This window comes from Prosopis cineraria, unplaced genomic scaffold, assembly GCF_029017545.1.
Source record: "Prosopis cineraria cultivar Desert tree isolate PC_DT_omini unplaced genomic scaffold, ASM2901754v1 PC143, whole genome shotgun sequence".
Lineage (NCBI taxonomy): Eukaryota > Viridiplantae > Streptophyta > Magnoliopsida > Fabales > Fabaceae > Prosopis > Prosopis cineraria.
In genome coordinates this window covers 1-16,411 of record NW_026555470.1, presented here as the reverse complement: position 1 = coordinate 16,411, position 16,411 = coordinate 1, and the positions used below count along the sequence as shown (strand labels likewise).

Here is a 16,411-nt window from a genome sequence, read left to right as displayed (position 1 = left end):
TTAAAACATGCTGAAAATAATTTATATTATATAGAATCAAAAGCTCTCATTTCTATATGTAAGCAGAAAAGATTAATGATATTTTTATAAGTCACTTTGTATTAAAAAAAAGTGGACCATTAGTTACTTTATTTCAATTTACTTTCACAATAGTAAAAAATTACATATGAGAGAAAATACTTTTAAAAATGATGCATTCAATAAGAGTAAATTAATTTTTTTTAAATAATGTCAATAATTTAAAGAAACTACTTTTCTTTAGTTCCATTAATATAGTTTGAAATAAGTTACTCCTTTCATTAACTTTCTTCAAACGAACACTACCATTTTATATTTATTCTTATTTAATAAAATATTTTACTTAAAAGTAAATATAAAATAATTTATTTATTAAAGATACTTTTAAAAAATATATATCAATTATATTTTAGAACACTAAAAACGTATTATATTTTTTCTAATATTCAACCTTTTAAAAATATACCTAACATTTATGAATCGCGGATTATATTATATATACCATATTGGAAGAATATCAAGTTTACCAATTCTCATCTCACTCAATATTTAATATAACATCTAAAAATATTGTTTCTAGTTTGCCAGAGAATGATGAGAGGAGGATTATATATATATATATATACATACACACACACATTCAACTAGATGAAAGATGAAACCACAAGTGGTAAAGTTAATGCACCAAAGAACAAGCCAATTATGTAGTGACACCAAAATTCAAATACCGTATAGGCACGCCATTGCATTAAAAAAATATAATAGTAATTAATTAATGCGCATGAAATGAAAGTTAGTTCTGCTCTACTTATCATCCTTGTCTTTGAACCTAACACAACACAAAGAGAACAAAGTGGCGTAAGCATATGTCAACCTCGAAGGATCATGAATTACCACTACTTAACTTAATTTCCTCCATAAACCCATGTTTATCCAATCACAATTTAAGTTAATTGAGGGTTATTATTAGGATAGATCGGATACGTTTGCCATTGAATCAAGTTGATGCAATCAATTTAAATCCAATCATTCTATTATTAAATCCACTTAAGTTAAATTAAATTCAGATTACAAGGCGTGAAAATTTTTTAACATAATAAATAAGATTTCAACAGTCAAAATCCATTTTATGCATGAGATCATCACTTTTTTATGGGTTACAAGGAATATTTTCGATAATAAGGTTTAATCTTTTTTGGAATATTATGGCCAGAGGTAGCTAGAAATAATAGTTAAGATTGGAACTTCTAACTATTTTTTTAGGTGATAAAATTTTTTAAAACTCATGGCAAGCTAAATTAAGTTAAACGACATTAACTTTGATTTAACATAACAGTCAACAAATAGAAGTCAAATATTTTTTATTTTAAAATGCGTTAACAATACCAAGTGTAACTGCATTTTTTTTTAACTAGCAAATATATTGTTGAGATTAATTTTTACAATATCTTATAATTAATAGTGTAAAAACACTGTCAAGTTAATTTTTTTTAATAATAAATAGTTCTAAAAAAAAGAGTGAAGAAATATAAACCAAATCATATCACATAAAAAACTAAATGAGTTATTTATTTCGTGAAACTTTATAATTAATTAACTTAATTTTATTGAAATTTAATCTTAAATTAAACTACCACTTATGCCATCCTAATTGGATTGACTACTTGACCATCACCTAAAAAAGTCTGATAATTCAATATGTAATATCTTCAAGTTTAATTTACCAATAAGAACATGCAATGAGATTGATGATCATTAAGAATTTTTTATATTTACAAGTCATAAATAGTATAATAATATGAGATAAAATCTCAAATCCAACTTTTATATATGTATCAACGTAGGTAAGAAGGATTTACTTTTTACCCTCAATATTCGAAAAGAATTTACTGATGAAGCATGCTTCTTGTACCTCATCTGAACAAAAAAGTATAATATATAAAACCTATTATTGCTTAGTTTTTAATTTTAAAATTTGAATAGTGGAGAAATTAGACTAGAGACTGTGTGGGGAAAAGGTGGGATGGAGAAGAAAGTAAAAGAAAGAGTGAAATGGTTGGAGGGAGAGAAAGAGAGAGAGGGGCAATGAGTGATAGTTTGATTGGGAAATTATGAAAGAAGACAGATGAGGCCTACTGAGTTTGCCATTTGTGAATGGAGGAGGGATACAGGAGGCATTAATTCCCAAAAGCCATGAACAAAGTAAATCCCACATTATGAGGCTTCTCTCCATTCCCTGCTCTTGATTTTTTTTGTGTCTTGTCTCTCTGATGTGTTGTCACTTGCCCTCCTCTTTCATCAACCCCATTTAGTAGGCTTTGTGTGGCACACAATAAATCCCAATACATATGCAAACAAATTTAACCAACGTTAGTTAGGTTTGGGGGGGCGGGAGGGAATAACTTAATGGCTCATGGTTTAGGTTTTGAGCATGACATCAAAAATCAGGTCAACTTAATTATAGTTTGATTATAATTTTGATCATTAATTCTTGAACCAATGCCTTAACCAATTCAATAATTAGTTTTCAACCTTTTATTACATTGATTTTGAGTTTAAAATTGAAATTAAGTAAAAAAGATTAAATAATTGTGAAAAAATATCTCATCTTAAAGTCAATCTGACTAGAACTTAAATTAGTTAGGATAATATTACAAATTCTTAAATTTTCAATTTTTCAAACGTAATATTTGAATACATTCATAATATTTATTCTCTTGTGTCTTGTTGCCATGGCCATTTGAACAAGTAGTCCCATCAAGTAATTGGCTTAATATTTGTTATTATTTAATGGATTGCTGAAGACTTTCTGGTTCCTCTGTCACCCGTTCATTGTGACCCATTTACTGGTTGAAATAATAATCGACCCATTTACTGCAAATTTGCCCAAAAGAATTCCAGAGAATGAAAGAGATCGATCATATCAGAAATTTATTCGAGAGAAAATATAATCCTGTCTCAATTATCTGTGCTTGTTGTGTCGCATTATACAATTGATCCACTGTCGTCCACAGTTTGCTAACGAAAGCATCCAGTTTGAACAATATCTATATTGTTTTGGGCCGAAAAGAAAAACGACATATTACTCAAAACCAGCAGAACAATATCCATTTTACATGTTGAAAAAAAAAAAAGGTACCCTCGTTTCTGATTACGATATGATTAACAAATTATGTCATTACTCAAGGGTTTCAATTTTTCAATATTGAAAAATCATTACTGTGTGTGCGCGTGTGGAGGCACATCATAAACAGAGTGGGGCAAATTCTTTTTTTCCACTAAATTGAAATTTTCATCTTCTTCATATCAAGGGCTCTGGAATTGTCCATGTAATTCTAGTGTTTCCTATTTTTAATTGGTTTATTCATTGAGAAAATTAATTTCGAATTATTAGAAGACCATTCCGACCAAAATCATATAAAAATAAATAATTTCATGACATCTTCATTAATGTATATTTGGATTGGATTTTCACCGGACAAGATAAACGTTAGAAAAACTTGACATTTCAGTATTAATGTGAATATATTTTATCTGGGGTGTTCAACTTCGGGCCTTTAACTCGTCTTGATTGACTCGGTGTCATCCAAATCATATTAGAAGGGATCTTGTTCCGGCCCGAAAATAATCGAAACAAGACAGGAAAGAGGTTCAGAACCGGATCGGACATAGGATTACCATCAGAATGTCCCATCCTGTCCCGAATATTATATATACATTATTTTTATTTTAAATATATTAATTATATTGATGTAATTTATACTTATATTAATTATATCAATTATAATTTCAATACTTGCAATTCTTATTTAAAAATAAAATTTTTTATCTTGATAATTTTAATGACATTGAGTAAACATGGCAATATGTTTCTTTATAATATATTAATTATATTAATATAATTTATTCTTATATCTATCTATTTAATAACTTTTATTTATAATATATTTCTTGCTTTATTTTCATAAGAGTAATTAGCTTATTACATCTCCACTAAAGTAGAAGAATAATGATTTGATGTTGTGCTTGATTTATCTGCTATTGCTAGTTTTATAGCCTAAAGATCACTTATATTTGCTATTATAATGTGTAGTTGTGATTAATATAATTCAATAATTGATTTTAAATTGTTGTGATTTATGTACTTGTATTATTTTAATTTTAAATTTAATAAATTATATGATTTAAACTTTTAATGAACGTTATTATTTAAATCTTTCTCTGATATTATCTGATTTATCGAGACAGCGGGATGTCCCAATCTTATCCCGGTCCTATCTCGACTCCTAATGGGATAGGATGACTTTTGGAATGGGACGAGACATGGGATTAAAATTTAGTTTCAATCTTCTTTCAGGACGGCACACAAGACATGGGTGTCCCAATCCTATCCTGCCCTATGAACGCTCCTATTTTTTTAGAAAATATTTGTATTTAAAAAATTGTCATCTGTTTAGAATTAATCAGATCATTTTTTAATCTTAAAATTTTATGGACAAATTTCACTAATTAATGTAAATGTTATCATTATGAACATTAATACTCCTGCATGTTTTGAATAAAACTGATTTGGTGGTGATTACAAGTTTCAATAATTAATTTGAATGAATTTTTATCACAAAGAAATCATAAATCCGTTTACCATTCGAGTTATCAACATAGACTATACTTTTTTTTTTTACATGTTACATAATGATAAATTTTGAGGAAAAAAATTTACTATTTTATAAATCTGTCATTTTCCCTTAAAAAAAAATTATATGCATGGAGTGTATATCAAGGAAAGAGAGAAGCCTCCTTTGCCTCTCCTTTGAGGCAGAGGTAAATCTAGATTATTTAAATTTAATATTTTTATTTTTAATTTTTAATTTATATTTTTAAAATAAAAAATACATAAAAATTTTAAAAATTTTGAATAAATATACTTATGAATCTGAACAATTCAGATTTAATATAAAAAATTTAAATTGATGTTTTAGACATATTTTGGATATTTAAATATATTTTGAACAGAATAGTAAATTTATTAAAAAATTCAATAATAAATTTAGAGATATTGATAAGTATATTTATTAAATTTTTTATAATTTATATATATATTTTATTTTAAAAATATAAATTAACAATAAAAAAAATAAAAATATTAAATTTGGACTATTCAAATTAAATCTAAATAGTTTAGATTAAACTTCTACTCCAAATGAAAGGTAGAGGAGGCTTCTCTTAAAAAAAGAACCTGAGTCTGTATATCAAAAAGAAATTCTCTGCTCTAACAATGTGGCGATCAATTTTCTTTTCTCTTTTCGTAGAGCAGTAAACTTAACAAAGCTTGGTATGCCCTAAGCCCATTTAGCCATCAAGGACATTCCTCCAGCGCCTAGCAAAACAGCAACATATGACCAAATCTGGAGCTTCATGTTTTGTTGGAGCTTAGGACCCATGAAGTCAGACGCCAGCAGATCTACAAGTGCCATGTAATTCAGAAGCCCTGCGGATACAGCATTTAGTATGCCTTCCACAATGAGAGAGGTTGGGCTCGTATCACTGTACACATTTGATAGCCCAATTCCTAAGGCAATCCCAAATGGGGTTGTTACTGAGAAGAAGAAAACCAATATGCCCTTCATCTTGTGTCCATATTCAGCCTGTTTCACCCCATAATAGATACACTGTTAATCCCAATAGCTAGCCACCTCAAACATGTTTTTTTTTTACAAAAAAAAAAAAACAAGGAAAGTGACGAAAGCTAGTAAAGGAACTTAAGGAGTGTATACAAGGACAGCATAATTCATAAGGTTTCTACAATGTAGTCGAGGTTTTGCAAAGTCACGAACTCCCCATTCCTATTGTTGAACACGTTGAGCAAGCCAATTTGCATAACTACGACTTCTCTAAATAAATATTCATATCTAACTTGGCAACTATGTATAGTGGTCCTTTGAATATCTTTTACAATGTAAAATGATGAGTGTCTTGTATAGCTCAAAGAGTTGACGGAAGCAGTTTGCAATGAAAAATTAGATAGTTAGTTTTGATCATGCCTTTTAAGAACCTAACAAATATGTTGATATATTAGTAGGCCAAGTATCTCAAGACAATTTAAGTTTAATTATCTTTAATCAACAACCAACAACATGCAAAATTATTTTAGAATCTAACATGACTTGATTTCTGCAACTTTTGTATGGTTATTTTTTCATGGCCTTGTAAAAAAAAAAAGAGAGAGGATGAAAGTTGAGTGAGGCAATGGTAAAATCTAAAAAGAAAGAGAAAAGACAAATCATAATAATAATAATAATAATAATAATCATAATAATAATAATAATCATAATAATCATAATAATAATAAACAACGAAGCAATCGTACTATTACTTTTTGTTTTCTTCTATTTACTCAGAGAATTTAATGACTTGATAATTGGATAAAAATGTTGCTATTAATCTTATAAGTTGAATTTCTGTTCGTGTCTCTACCATGCCACTGGCACCTGTTTGATAGGGTAGAAAGTGCCTCCCCTTATCATATACTTTTGTCACTTAATTTTTTTAAAAATATATATCTTGGTTTAATAATATTATCGTATCAGTAAATTTTATTTCTGTTGGTATCATTTTATTAAAAAAAAAATCCATTTTTGGAATTTTGGTGATCTAAGAACACTTTTATAGTCGGTAGAGCCATAAAAGAAGGGGGAAAACCTTAAATTGGAGTGGAATTTTCAACTCTATATTTTTATTTACTTTCTTCTTTTCCCAAATTTCAGTTATTTAATTAAGTCTCTGAATCGATCTTGAATTGATACGGGAATACATGAACCAGATAGATCACCTGCAGTATGCATCCACCCAAGCCCATTCCCTCAAAGAATTGGTGGAAGCAGAGTGCAGCAATGAGAGGCCTGATGGTGCAAGGGTTTTCTGAAGCTCCCATTGATAATCCAATCACCACTGAATGCACCACAATCCCTAGCTCCAACACCTGCATCAATCATTACATTACAATGATACATTAAATTCCAGAAGCAGTAATTCAATATCGTTTATCAATTTGGTATTTTGGGAAACGACAGACGATCGATGAAATTTCCGTCAGTGGAAAGCCCAAAGGCTTGAAAAATTTTATGAACATGTAGCAACAGATTCCAGTAATCAATTCACCTGCGCAACAACACGGTGCTTCAGCAACTGTTCTTGCCCCTCACTGATCTTTAAATGTTCATTTCCGCAATGTCCATGACCAATGCCAAATTGTTCTAATTCCTTGGCTTCATTTCCACGAACATTATCTGATTCAACAGCATTACTAGAGATCTTCTTCCTGAAGTAGCCAATCGAGAATGAATCCACCATGAGAGTGAAAATCGCGGCCAGCATTGCCACGAATGTAGTGAAGGGGAACTTGTGCCAAGGGTTTTTGGGCAAACACTCAGATCTCAAATCATCAAAGGAATCCGGCAAAACGTGCATGTACCCGGTCGCCAGAATAACGCCGGAAGCGAAAGCCTTCACCAGAACGAACAAATTCCCGTCCGGCTTAAGCGCCGGAACGGAGCGTGAAAAAACTGGAAGACACACGCCGATCATGCTAGCGACCAATATTGAACATATGGCTATGACCTTGAACTTCAACGCTTGCCTTTTGTCATGGCAGGTTCCTTCGTATTTAGACTCGCACGCAGCGACACTCGGCGATACCGTGGAGAAGAGAACAAGGAAGAAGATGGTGAGTAACCTGAGATTGGAATTACATGAACAAGGACACAAACAAGAAGCCATAACTTTCTTTCTTGGTTAGTTATTTGTTTCCTTTCTCAATAACGGCGATTTAGTTGTGAGGTTTTATAGCAAATATGGTTATCGGCTTATCGCCATGCAACCACCATCTTCGTATCATGGAAGATTTGAAAAATCGAAAATGTCTTTTGTTTCTATTTTGCCCTTGAGACAATTGGGTATCTCAGCGTGATAATGTGGTAGTTTTTTTTTGTAGTTTGAGGATAATTCAGGAACTGAGACCAGGTGCAAGGAGGCTCGTGCTGGGAGTGTGTAAGTGGTGGTCCCAACAGCCTTTGACTTTGATTTTTCTCCAATGGCGTCAGTCACGCACTCGCTTTGGCCTAGATCTTGGTGATGTGGCATTTCCTTTTATTCCATGTATTTCATTTAAATAAATATATGCAACATCAGATTATATAAATTATCCCGTCTTAATTGAATCATTTTAATTTTTTTTAATTCTGTATAAATGTATGTATCCATGTATATTTTTTTATTTGAATATCTGACTAAATTTGATTCAAGTATTATCTAATTGAAAGTAATTTTTTTATAGATTTTTTCTGCATTCACACGAACGAAGTTAAACATGAGACGTCATGCTTAAATGCCTGCAATCCCTTCACTAGGACTAATGTTGGTTAGTTATATTCAATTTACTACATGAGTTACATTTGAACATATAGGTCACGTTTAGTTAATGAAAAAGGAGGTAACGAAAATGAATAGAATTAAGGAGAATAGAAAGAAATGGAATGATCATAACTATGAATTTGTTTGATAGAGTACAAGTAGGTAAGAATAAAGTTTATTTATATTATTTATTTAAATATAAATTAAAATAAAAAGATCACAACTATATTATTTCTTGCATTAATGCATTTGCCTTTTTTTTTTTCGTCCAAAAGTTTTCTAGAGGCCTTTAGCTTAAATTCATACCCACACACATAACGTTCTTAAAAAAATTAAATTATTTTAAATTTAAATTTAATTTATAAGAGAAAAATATTAAGAAAGATATATAAAATAGCATACACAGGGAATCAAATTTAAAATTTGACTAAATTCAAAAACTTCTTTTAAAAATATTTTTTGTAAGATTAAAAATATTCTAAAGAGAAAATAATAAATACAATTAAAACTAAAACATTAATAAATTTAATTTTTTAAGAAAAACAACTTAAAAAATTAGAAAATTGGCTATTGGCAAAAATGAAAAAATAATAGAGGGAAATAGGCTAGATATGAAAGGTTAACAAGGACATTTTGGTAAAAAATATTGAATTCAATGTGGGTGACATGATTCTTTCCATTTTTCAAAAGCTTGTCCATTCCTGTTCATATTTTTGAAAAAAATCATTCCACGTCTCTTATAAGCAACCAAACATGAGTAAGATTAGAATAGAGATATGATTACCATTCCACAGGTCAAAATTCTTGTAACCAAACGTGACCATGATATTGTGTATTATTTTTTTAATCACAAATTTGTTTATTAATTTATTTTTAAAACTTAATATTAAGTAAGCTTTCATTATTTTATGTTGAAACATCAAATCTAAGAGTGACTGTTGTGGGGCCTTCTAATGAGTTGTAATATTTAGGAGTTTTGAACAATATAATTTTATGAATTCCATATATAAATGAACATTGGTTGAGTTTGTCACTGGCGCCATCCTAGGATACACTGTGCAGACGGCTTTCTTGCCTGCTACCACTTATGAACAGTTTGACCAAAGCAATAGAAACTTCTAATGGGAGCATAAAGCTATTGAGAAGAAAATTCACCTTGTTAGCTGGGACAAAGTGTGTCAACCTCATTCTAGTGGAGGATTGGGGCTCAGGCATGCTGCGCTCCAAAACTAGTCATACATGATGAAATTGAGGTGGAGTCTCATTAAAGAGCATGACGCGCTCTGGGTGAAGATAATACAAGAAAAATATAAATGTGACCAGGATCTATTACCTAAAATTGATCTTAAACATGATGGATTGAATGCATGGGCAAGGATTAAGGCCACCTGGGAGAATGTTCATAATGGTTGTGAAGTTCTTAACAAAGGTTTCAATGTGCAGTGGAAAGGGGACCAGAGTGGTACTCTGTCAATCAAAGTTGCTTATAACAGTTTAGTGGATGTTGGTAGAAGTAGGGACAAGGTTTGGTGTTATATCTGGAAAGCCTGAACTCCACAAAGCTGCAAGACTTTACTGTGGCTTGCCTATCAAGACAAGTTACTCACCAATGTCGCTTGACTGAGAAGAGGAATGTGTGAAAGCAACGCTTGCTCGTGGTGTCTTGGGTATAAGGAAGATTTACTTCATGTACTAAGGGACTGTCGTGAGGTACTTCAGATGTGGCTTGACTTAGTGCAACCTCAACATCAGCACAGATATTTCAGGTTGGAGTTAAAAGAGTGGATAAGCTGGAACCTTAGAGATAAATCCATAGCTATATCCTTTAACTAGAATGCTATGTTTATTTTGTTATGTTGGTGCTTATAGGGACGACGTAACGAACACATTTTTGAAGGTCGTAACCACTTTAATGAAAGTTTGGTTGCAAAAGCTCAAGGTATCTGCTCGTCTATCTCTAGGTCATTGACCAAGCTTGTAAGCATCTAATGGGGGGGACGGGCTTCTCCCTCCCCCGTGGAGATTTGGTGTCCTCTAGACTTGGGATGGGTTGCTCTTAGCAAGGATGGAGATCATTCGAAAGTTCATGTAAATCTAGTTTATTAGGGATCGTACATGCAATTTCCTCATCATTGGTTTCTTGCCAGCACTGAATGAGAGGCACAGCCTTTCAGCTGAGTTATGGGCCATTCTTCTAGGCGTTAAGGCTACCTGAGACGCAAGGTATCATAGGATTGTGCTTCAGTCAGATTGTTTAAAAGCTGTTCAGCTTGTGCAAGGAGGCAACATGGATACTCATGAGGATACAAATCTCATGGAAATCTGAGGAATGTTGAATCATGAATGGGATATTGTCATATCACAAATCTCTTGTCGAATAAATTTAGCTGCTGATTGCTTTGCAAAGGCTGCCCTGAGCACATGGCCTAGATTGCACATGGTTTTATGATCCTGATGAGAACTTGATGTATTCTCATAAGTGATTGGAACAGTATGGGTGCTGTAGAAGGTTAATTTATCCTTCTTTTATAAAAAAAAAAGTTGAGATTGATGGATTATGACTAGTAATATTAAAATAATTAGTAATATCAATCAAGAAGGATAAAATTTTTAACTTCACATTATTAGAAACCGGTACAATCATGTAAAAAATTTATTTTATAATTATCATGAAGTCTTTTTAGAATTCCAATCTTTTAATTTTAAATTGATTTTTTAACTTATTATGTTGAAATAAAGAAAAATTAATCTTTTAATCCTTCAACTTTTAACTCACCTGTAACTCAATCTCTCAATTATAACTCGTTGTAACTTAATCCCTCAACTATGACTTACTGCAATTCAGTCACTTAACTTTTATCTCACTTATAACTTGGTCCTTATTTTTTATGTTTTTTTAAAAATTCCTTATCAAATAAAAGAAATGAAAGAAATATTTATATTTTGCTCTAAAATACCCTCTTGCTTTTTGATATGGGATATAAACTAACATAAAAAAAATAGAGCTAACAAAAGTTGAAAGATTGAATTAAAAGTTAGTCAAAAGTTGAGAAACTGAGTCATAGGAGAGTTATAGTTGAAGGGCTGAGTCGAAGAAAGTCATAATTAAGGGATTGGATTATAAGTAAATTAAAAGTTAAAGGATTAAAAGATTAATTTTTCCTTGAAATAATGTATACTTTTTAAACATTCATAATTTTAAGTAAGGTTACTTTTATTTGAGCAATATTTTTCAATGAAATATATTTTAAATGAAATTAATTATTTTTACATTAATAAATAAAATTATTTACTTTTTTTAACCTTTTTTTTTTCCCTTTGGTACTTAGCCAAACATGGCCCTGTATTGGTTAGGCCTTGTTTGGTTGGCCATCAGGTCAGCCCAGCCATGCCACGGGCTAATTTTTCTAGCTTGGGGTTTAGTAGGCCAAACATAATGATCCCCCAACCTACAAATAGTCAAATACGTTTTGAATACTGCAGTTTGTTAAATTTGTACATCATGCAGAATCATTAATACTGATGAGAGAAAGGGTGAAAGGTAAGATCGATTAGGCCACCAAGCCTTTTTGTTTCGTCAAAACATTGTGTTTGGGCTAATTTCTAATTTTATTTAGCCCAAGCCCAACTTAGATTTGCTAAAAAAGCTATTTTGGGGATGAGGCTTTTTCTTTTTCCTTTTTGGAATACATGACCATGGCAAGCCATAAAAAAAATTATATACAGTTATATTTAAAATTAAGAGGCTTCTACAGTCATGTAAGAATTCATCAAAAATTATAATATTAAAACTGTAACATGATTTAGAATAGGTCAAGAGCTTAGCGCATTTATTTACTCGTTTATGTGCATATGAGATTTTGAAGATAATGACAATCAATAGTCCTAAATCCTGAAAATGAAAGAGTTGTAAACACGTGATAATAAAAAAAAAAATCCACTGCTTTTGCTTTTTTTGTTTTTTTAAGAGAGAGAGAGAGAGAGAACAGTGAAATTTGTATAAAGCTCTCTCCAATTCCTCAACATTATCTAAAAGTTCCAAACACCAGTTGACAACAAGAACAACATATAAACACCCCCTTAGAAATTCTATCCAATTCCTCTAGATGTATTTCAAAATTTAACGTTTGATTTAGAAATCAAATCTATGAATTTGATTTCTATCACGTCATTTGATGATCAGTTCATCTAGCACACTCGCACAAAAACCAAAAAATAACCCAAACACATTGCTTACATGGACAAATCATCCAAGACTTCTTTCATCTCAACCCAGTCTATTACTTGAGTTTAATCTAAAATTCCAGCACTATAATAATCACAAAAGCATACCATCAAATGCAATATTCTACAACTACTTCGCATACTTGACCTTTGATATGATTTAAATATTATTTATTAACCTCTGTCTCTTTCACAATTCATCTTTTTTAGTTCTAGTTAGGGAGAAAAAAAGAGAGAAGAGATTATATTAGGAGATCATGAATAGAAAAACTCTATTGAGGATTTGAGATGAAGACAATAGCAACTATGCTTGGCTAGTGAGAATTTGCCACAGTACAATCAATGACCATTCAGCTTTACTAACACGCTTGACTTTTTTGCCAATGTTTTGTTAGTATTGAAAATTTATGTATGAGGTCACGTTAATTATTTTGTCGTTTTGTTAAAATAGGTTGATTAGTGATCCTTGAGTCTCACTAGAAATCAATTCATAAGTTGTCACGCGTGAATTAAATGTGATGCCACCAGTATGATGGAAATTGAATGTTTTCACCCCAAATAACAATGAATCACCAACCTTGATTAGACATATCACCCAATCACATACCTATGAACCTGGTATCTCCCTCTATCATGTTTTATAAACCTCAAACCATACCCACGCAATAAAAATATTCTCTGATTGCATCTTTAAAATCTCTAACTAAAATGAATTTCATCCCTCATTTGAATTTAAAATCTTTGCCTATCTCATTTGAATTATATTCAATGTACCTTAAATTTGCACTAGATTTATCCGACTTTGACCCATCATTAGATGAAATCTCATTACTTTCACAACCTGAAGAGATTCTTTCAACTTATGATCTACATCCATAAATACAAGTATCATAGCATATGGCATAGCAATGTCATTCAAATTCATGTTAATTAAATCATCATCTTCATGATTAGAAAAGTAATCATTCACATCATCTTCGCTATTACCTTGAAATCTAACTTCATACAAGTTATCCTCATTTTCAATGTCTTCCACAGTTTAATTCGTTATATTTGGCATATGTAATCCTTCAATGCAATCTTAAACCCAAAGTCAATCAAAGTAAAAATATGTTAATAATCTAAAAATGAAATGAATAGAAAATACATAATAAATTAAAGTGTCCCCACAAAATTTTATATCCTACTTTCATTCAAAAAGCAAAGTACATGCTATCACCGATGGTCTTCAAATTTTCAATTCAAAAGCTATTACACATGATCTCACAGTATCAATAGAATATGCTCTTTACTCACACACTACAATGCAGAAGAAACAAGCATGAAGGGCCCCCCAAGGTAATATAAGATTGTAACTTCATTTTTATATAGCCAACATCACTTATCGACACTAACTTTTATTGTCTCTGTTGTTCAAGTTTTTCCTATTAAGCGACACATTCTTCCTTCCTTGTACCATGAGAGGACCTTTCCTTCACACTTATTTATCTTCATCAATGTTGTAGAATGGAAGAGGAGAAAAGCTTAGATCAAATCAATCGCAGAAGACCCAAAAGAATTATGAAGTTCTTAGAGGAGAAACATTGAAGCCCTAGGGTTCTTTGTTCTCTGCGTTTTGTTCAAAGTGAAGCCTCTTGTACATTTTGTTGAGCAATTTTGTTTCTTTTTAGCTATAAAAAAAAGTGACTCAGCAAATATAATATATGTTTTGTTGAGTTGGCATCAATCTAATACTTTTAAGCTGATATGAACTTTGTTAGCTTAATTATGTAATAATTTAATTAGTTAAGGACTAACATTTCAAACGATTAAAACTATAAAGAGTAATTTAAAAAAATTGAAACTATTACAAGGACCAAATTGACAATTATCACATCAAACAATAAGGACCAACATATTACTCTTCCCTCGGTTATATTATGTGATTATACAGTTGATGGATTAGACACTTGAATAGCAAGGCCAGCCAATAAGCAAATAAAAGATAATCAATGGTGAAGAAAGAAAGGTCAGTAAAACACCCAACTCACCAATCAATATAGGACACAAGATGCAATCAATGACAATAAGTGTGAGAAGAACGAAAAAGGAATTAGAATCCTGGTTAAGCTCATCGGCAAATTAAATGAAGGATTTTGGCCACCATGCAAAAGATTTCCCCTTCACTCTTGCACAACAACTTCGCTATTTATCTCCCCATTTTTGCGACATGCACGTTTAAGCTGCAAGGATAATCCTCCCTCTAGTTCTATTTACATTTTATAGGGAAGAGAGAGAATTTTTTTTTGTCTTATTTATAAATTACATCATTAATTTTCATGATAAATTTTCTTTTTACTTTCCATTGAATATTAGAGAGAAAAAATATATTATTAAAATATGTGTATTTAATAAGGATAAAGTTGAGAATTTATTAAATTTTAAGATAGAGTTAATAAATTTTAAAATTTTTTTAATACTGGTGAAATATGTTGAAAGTAATTTATAAATAAAATAAGAGGTATATAAAGTTCTTTTAGATAATATAAAATGATGAATCTTTAACGTTCTAAGTTATCCATTGTCCAAGGGCCAAGGCCCTGTTTTTCTCATATCTTGCACTGTACAAACTTGGAATTAACGATGAGGGCTTAGAGCCATCCCATGATCCCAATTTTTTAAAGTCCGAATTGTTTGAGCAAAAGCTTTAGTTGGTTCGAAATTGATATGCTTTTGATAGACCCCAAATGGGTGACTAAGGTAAGAGTGAGATGAGTGGTGAAATGAGGATATTGTGGCTCGTGGCTGTCATGTGGAGATCTGAGTGAGAAATTAAGATCTCATTTGCTTGTTAAAAAAAGATGAAAATAGAATAAATTAAAAAAATTAGCATAAAAATAAATTAAATTATCTTTCTCCCTTTATGATAAATATAATAAAACTTAATATTGTCATGCTTTTTAATGTAATGAGATATGAATTATCCAGATTTTAATTGAAATGATCCAAATTTAAAGTGTTATTATACATTTTTATTTTATATTCATTACAATAAAAATTTATAAATATTATAAAATAATTTTAATAATTTTTTATCATTAATTTGATTTAGATTTAATTTGAAGGTTCAATATAATATCAAAATTTTTATAATTGTTCTATATTGATTATTGAGATATACCCTATATAACCAAACCTAACTTAATTTTTTTTAAAAATATTTTTGAAAAATGCCAGTTTTGTATATTTTAATTTTTAATATTATATTTATTAAAATAAAATTATAAAAAAATTAATATTAAATTTGGGTTTTACAAAGATGTAGTCAAATATATAAGAATATAAAAAATTTTGATATTAAATTAGACCATTCAAATTAAATTTAAACCTAATTGATGATAAAAAATTTATTAATTTTTATAATTTTTTATTTAATAAATGAAAAAAAAATATAAAATAATACTTTAAATTTTGGCCTTCGAAATTAAAATTTTGATGATTTACGTGTGTGTTTGGTTTTTAATCTATCAAAAATTTATTTACTAAAAGTTATTTAGTAAAAATCAGTTCAGTAAATCAATTATTTTACAAAATTTATATTTAAATACTTTTAAAAAATTAGTTTAATAAACTAAAATTTATTTAAATTAATGATGATTTATACTTTTACAAAGCGCCTTTGAATATAAAATGATAAAAAAACGGTAATTTATTATAATTATAATTTTTGTTGTACAAATATAATATATTAAAAATATTTAAAAATATAAAAAATTTAAAA

The 16,411-nt window shown here is 30.0% G+C and overlaps 1 protein-coding gene across 1 annotated transcript; it reads right to left on the bottom strand.

The window, feature by feature from the left end:
- Positions 1 to 5,357: 5,357 nt before the first annotated feature.
- LOC129295567 (fe(2+) transport protein 1-like) lies at positions 5,358 to 7,794 on the bottom strand. Its single transcript, XM_054934093.1, has 3 exons — positions 7,177 to 7,794; positions 6,848 to 6,997; positions 5,358 to 5,663 (listed from the first exon to the last, which is right to left on the bottom strand). Exons 1-3 carry the CDS (start codon positions 7,792 to 7,794, stop codon positions 5,358 to 5,360), a joined length of 1,074 nt encoding a protein of 357 aa, XP_054790068.1.
- Positions 7,795 to 16,411: the final 8,617 nt, after the last annotated feature.

What these genes read in the sequence shown, in the direction of transcription:
- LOC129295567 (XM_054934093.1), bottom strand. Translation starts at nt 7,794, where the DNA reads ATGGCTTCTTGTTTGTGTCCTTGTTCATGTAATTCCAATCTCAGGTTA. An exon ending in AGCACCGTGTTGTTGCGCAG is followed by an intron (nt 6,998 to 7,176) that starts GTGAATTGATTA and finishes TGATTGATGCAG; the next exon opens with GTGTTGGAGCTAGGGATTGT. An exon ending in TGGGTGGATGCATACTGCAG is followed by an intron (nt 5,664 to 6,847) that starts GTGATCTATCTG and finishes GGGGTGAAACAG; the next exon opens with GCTGAATATGGACACAAGAT.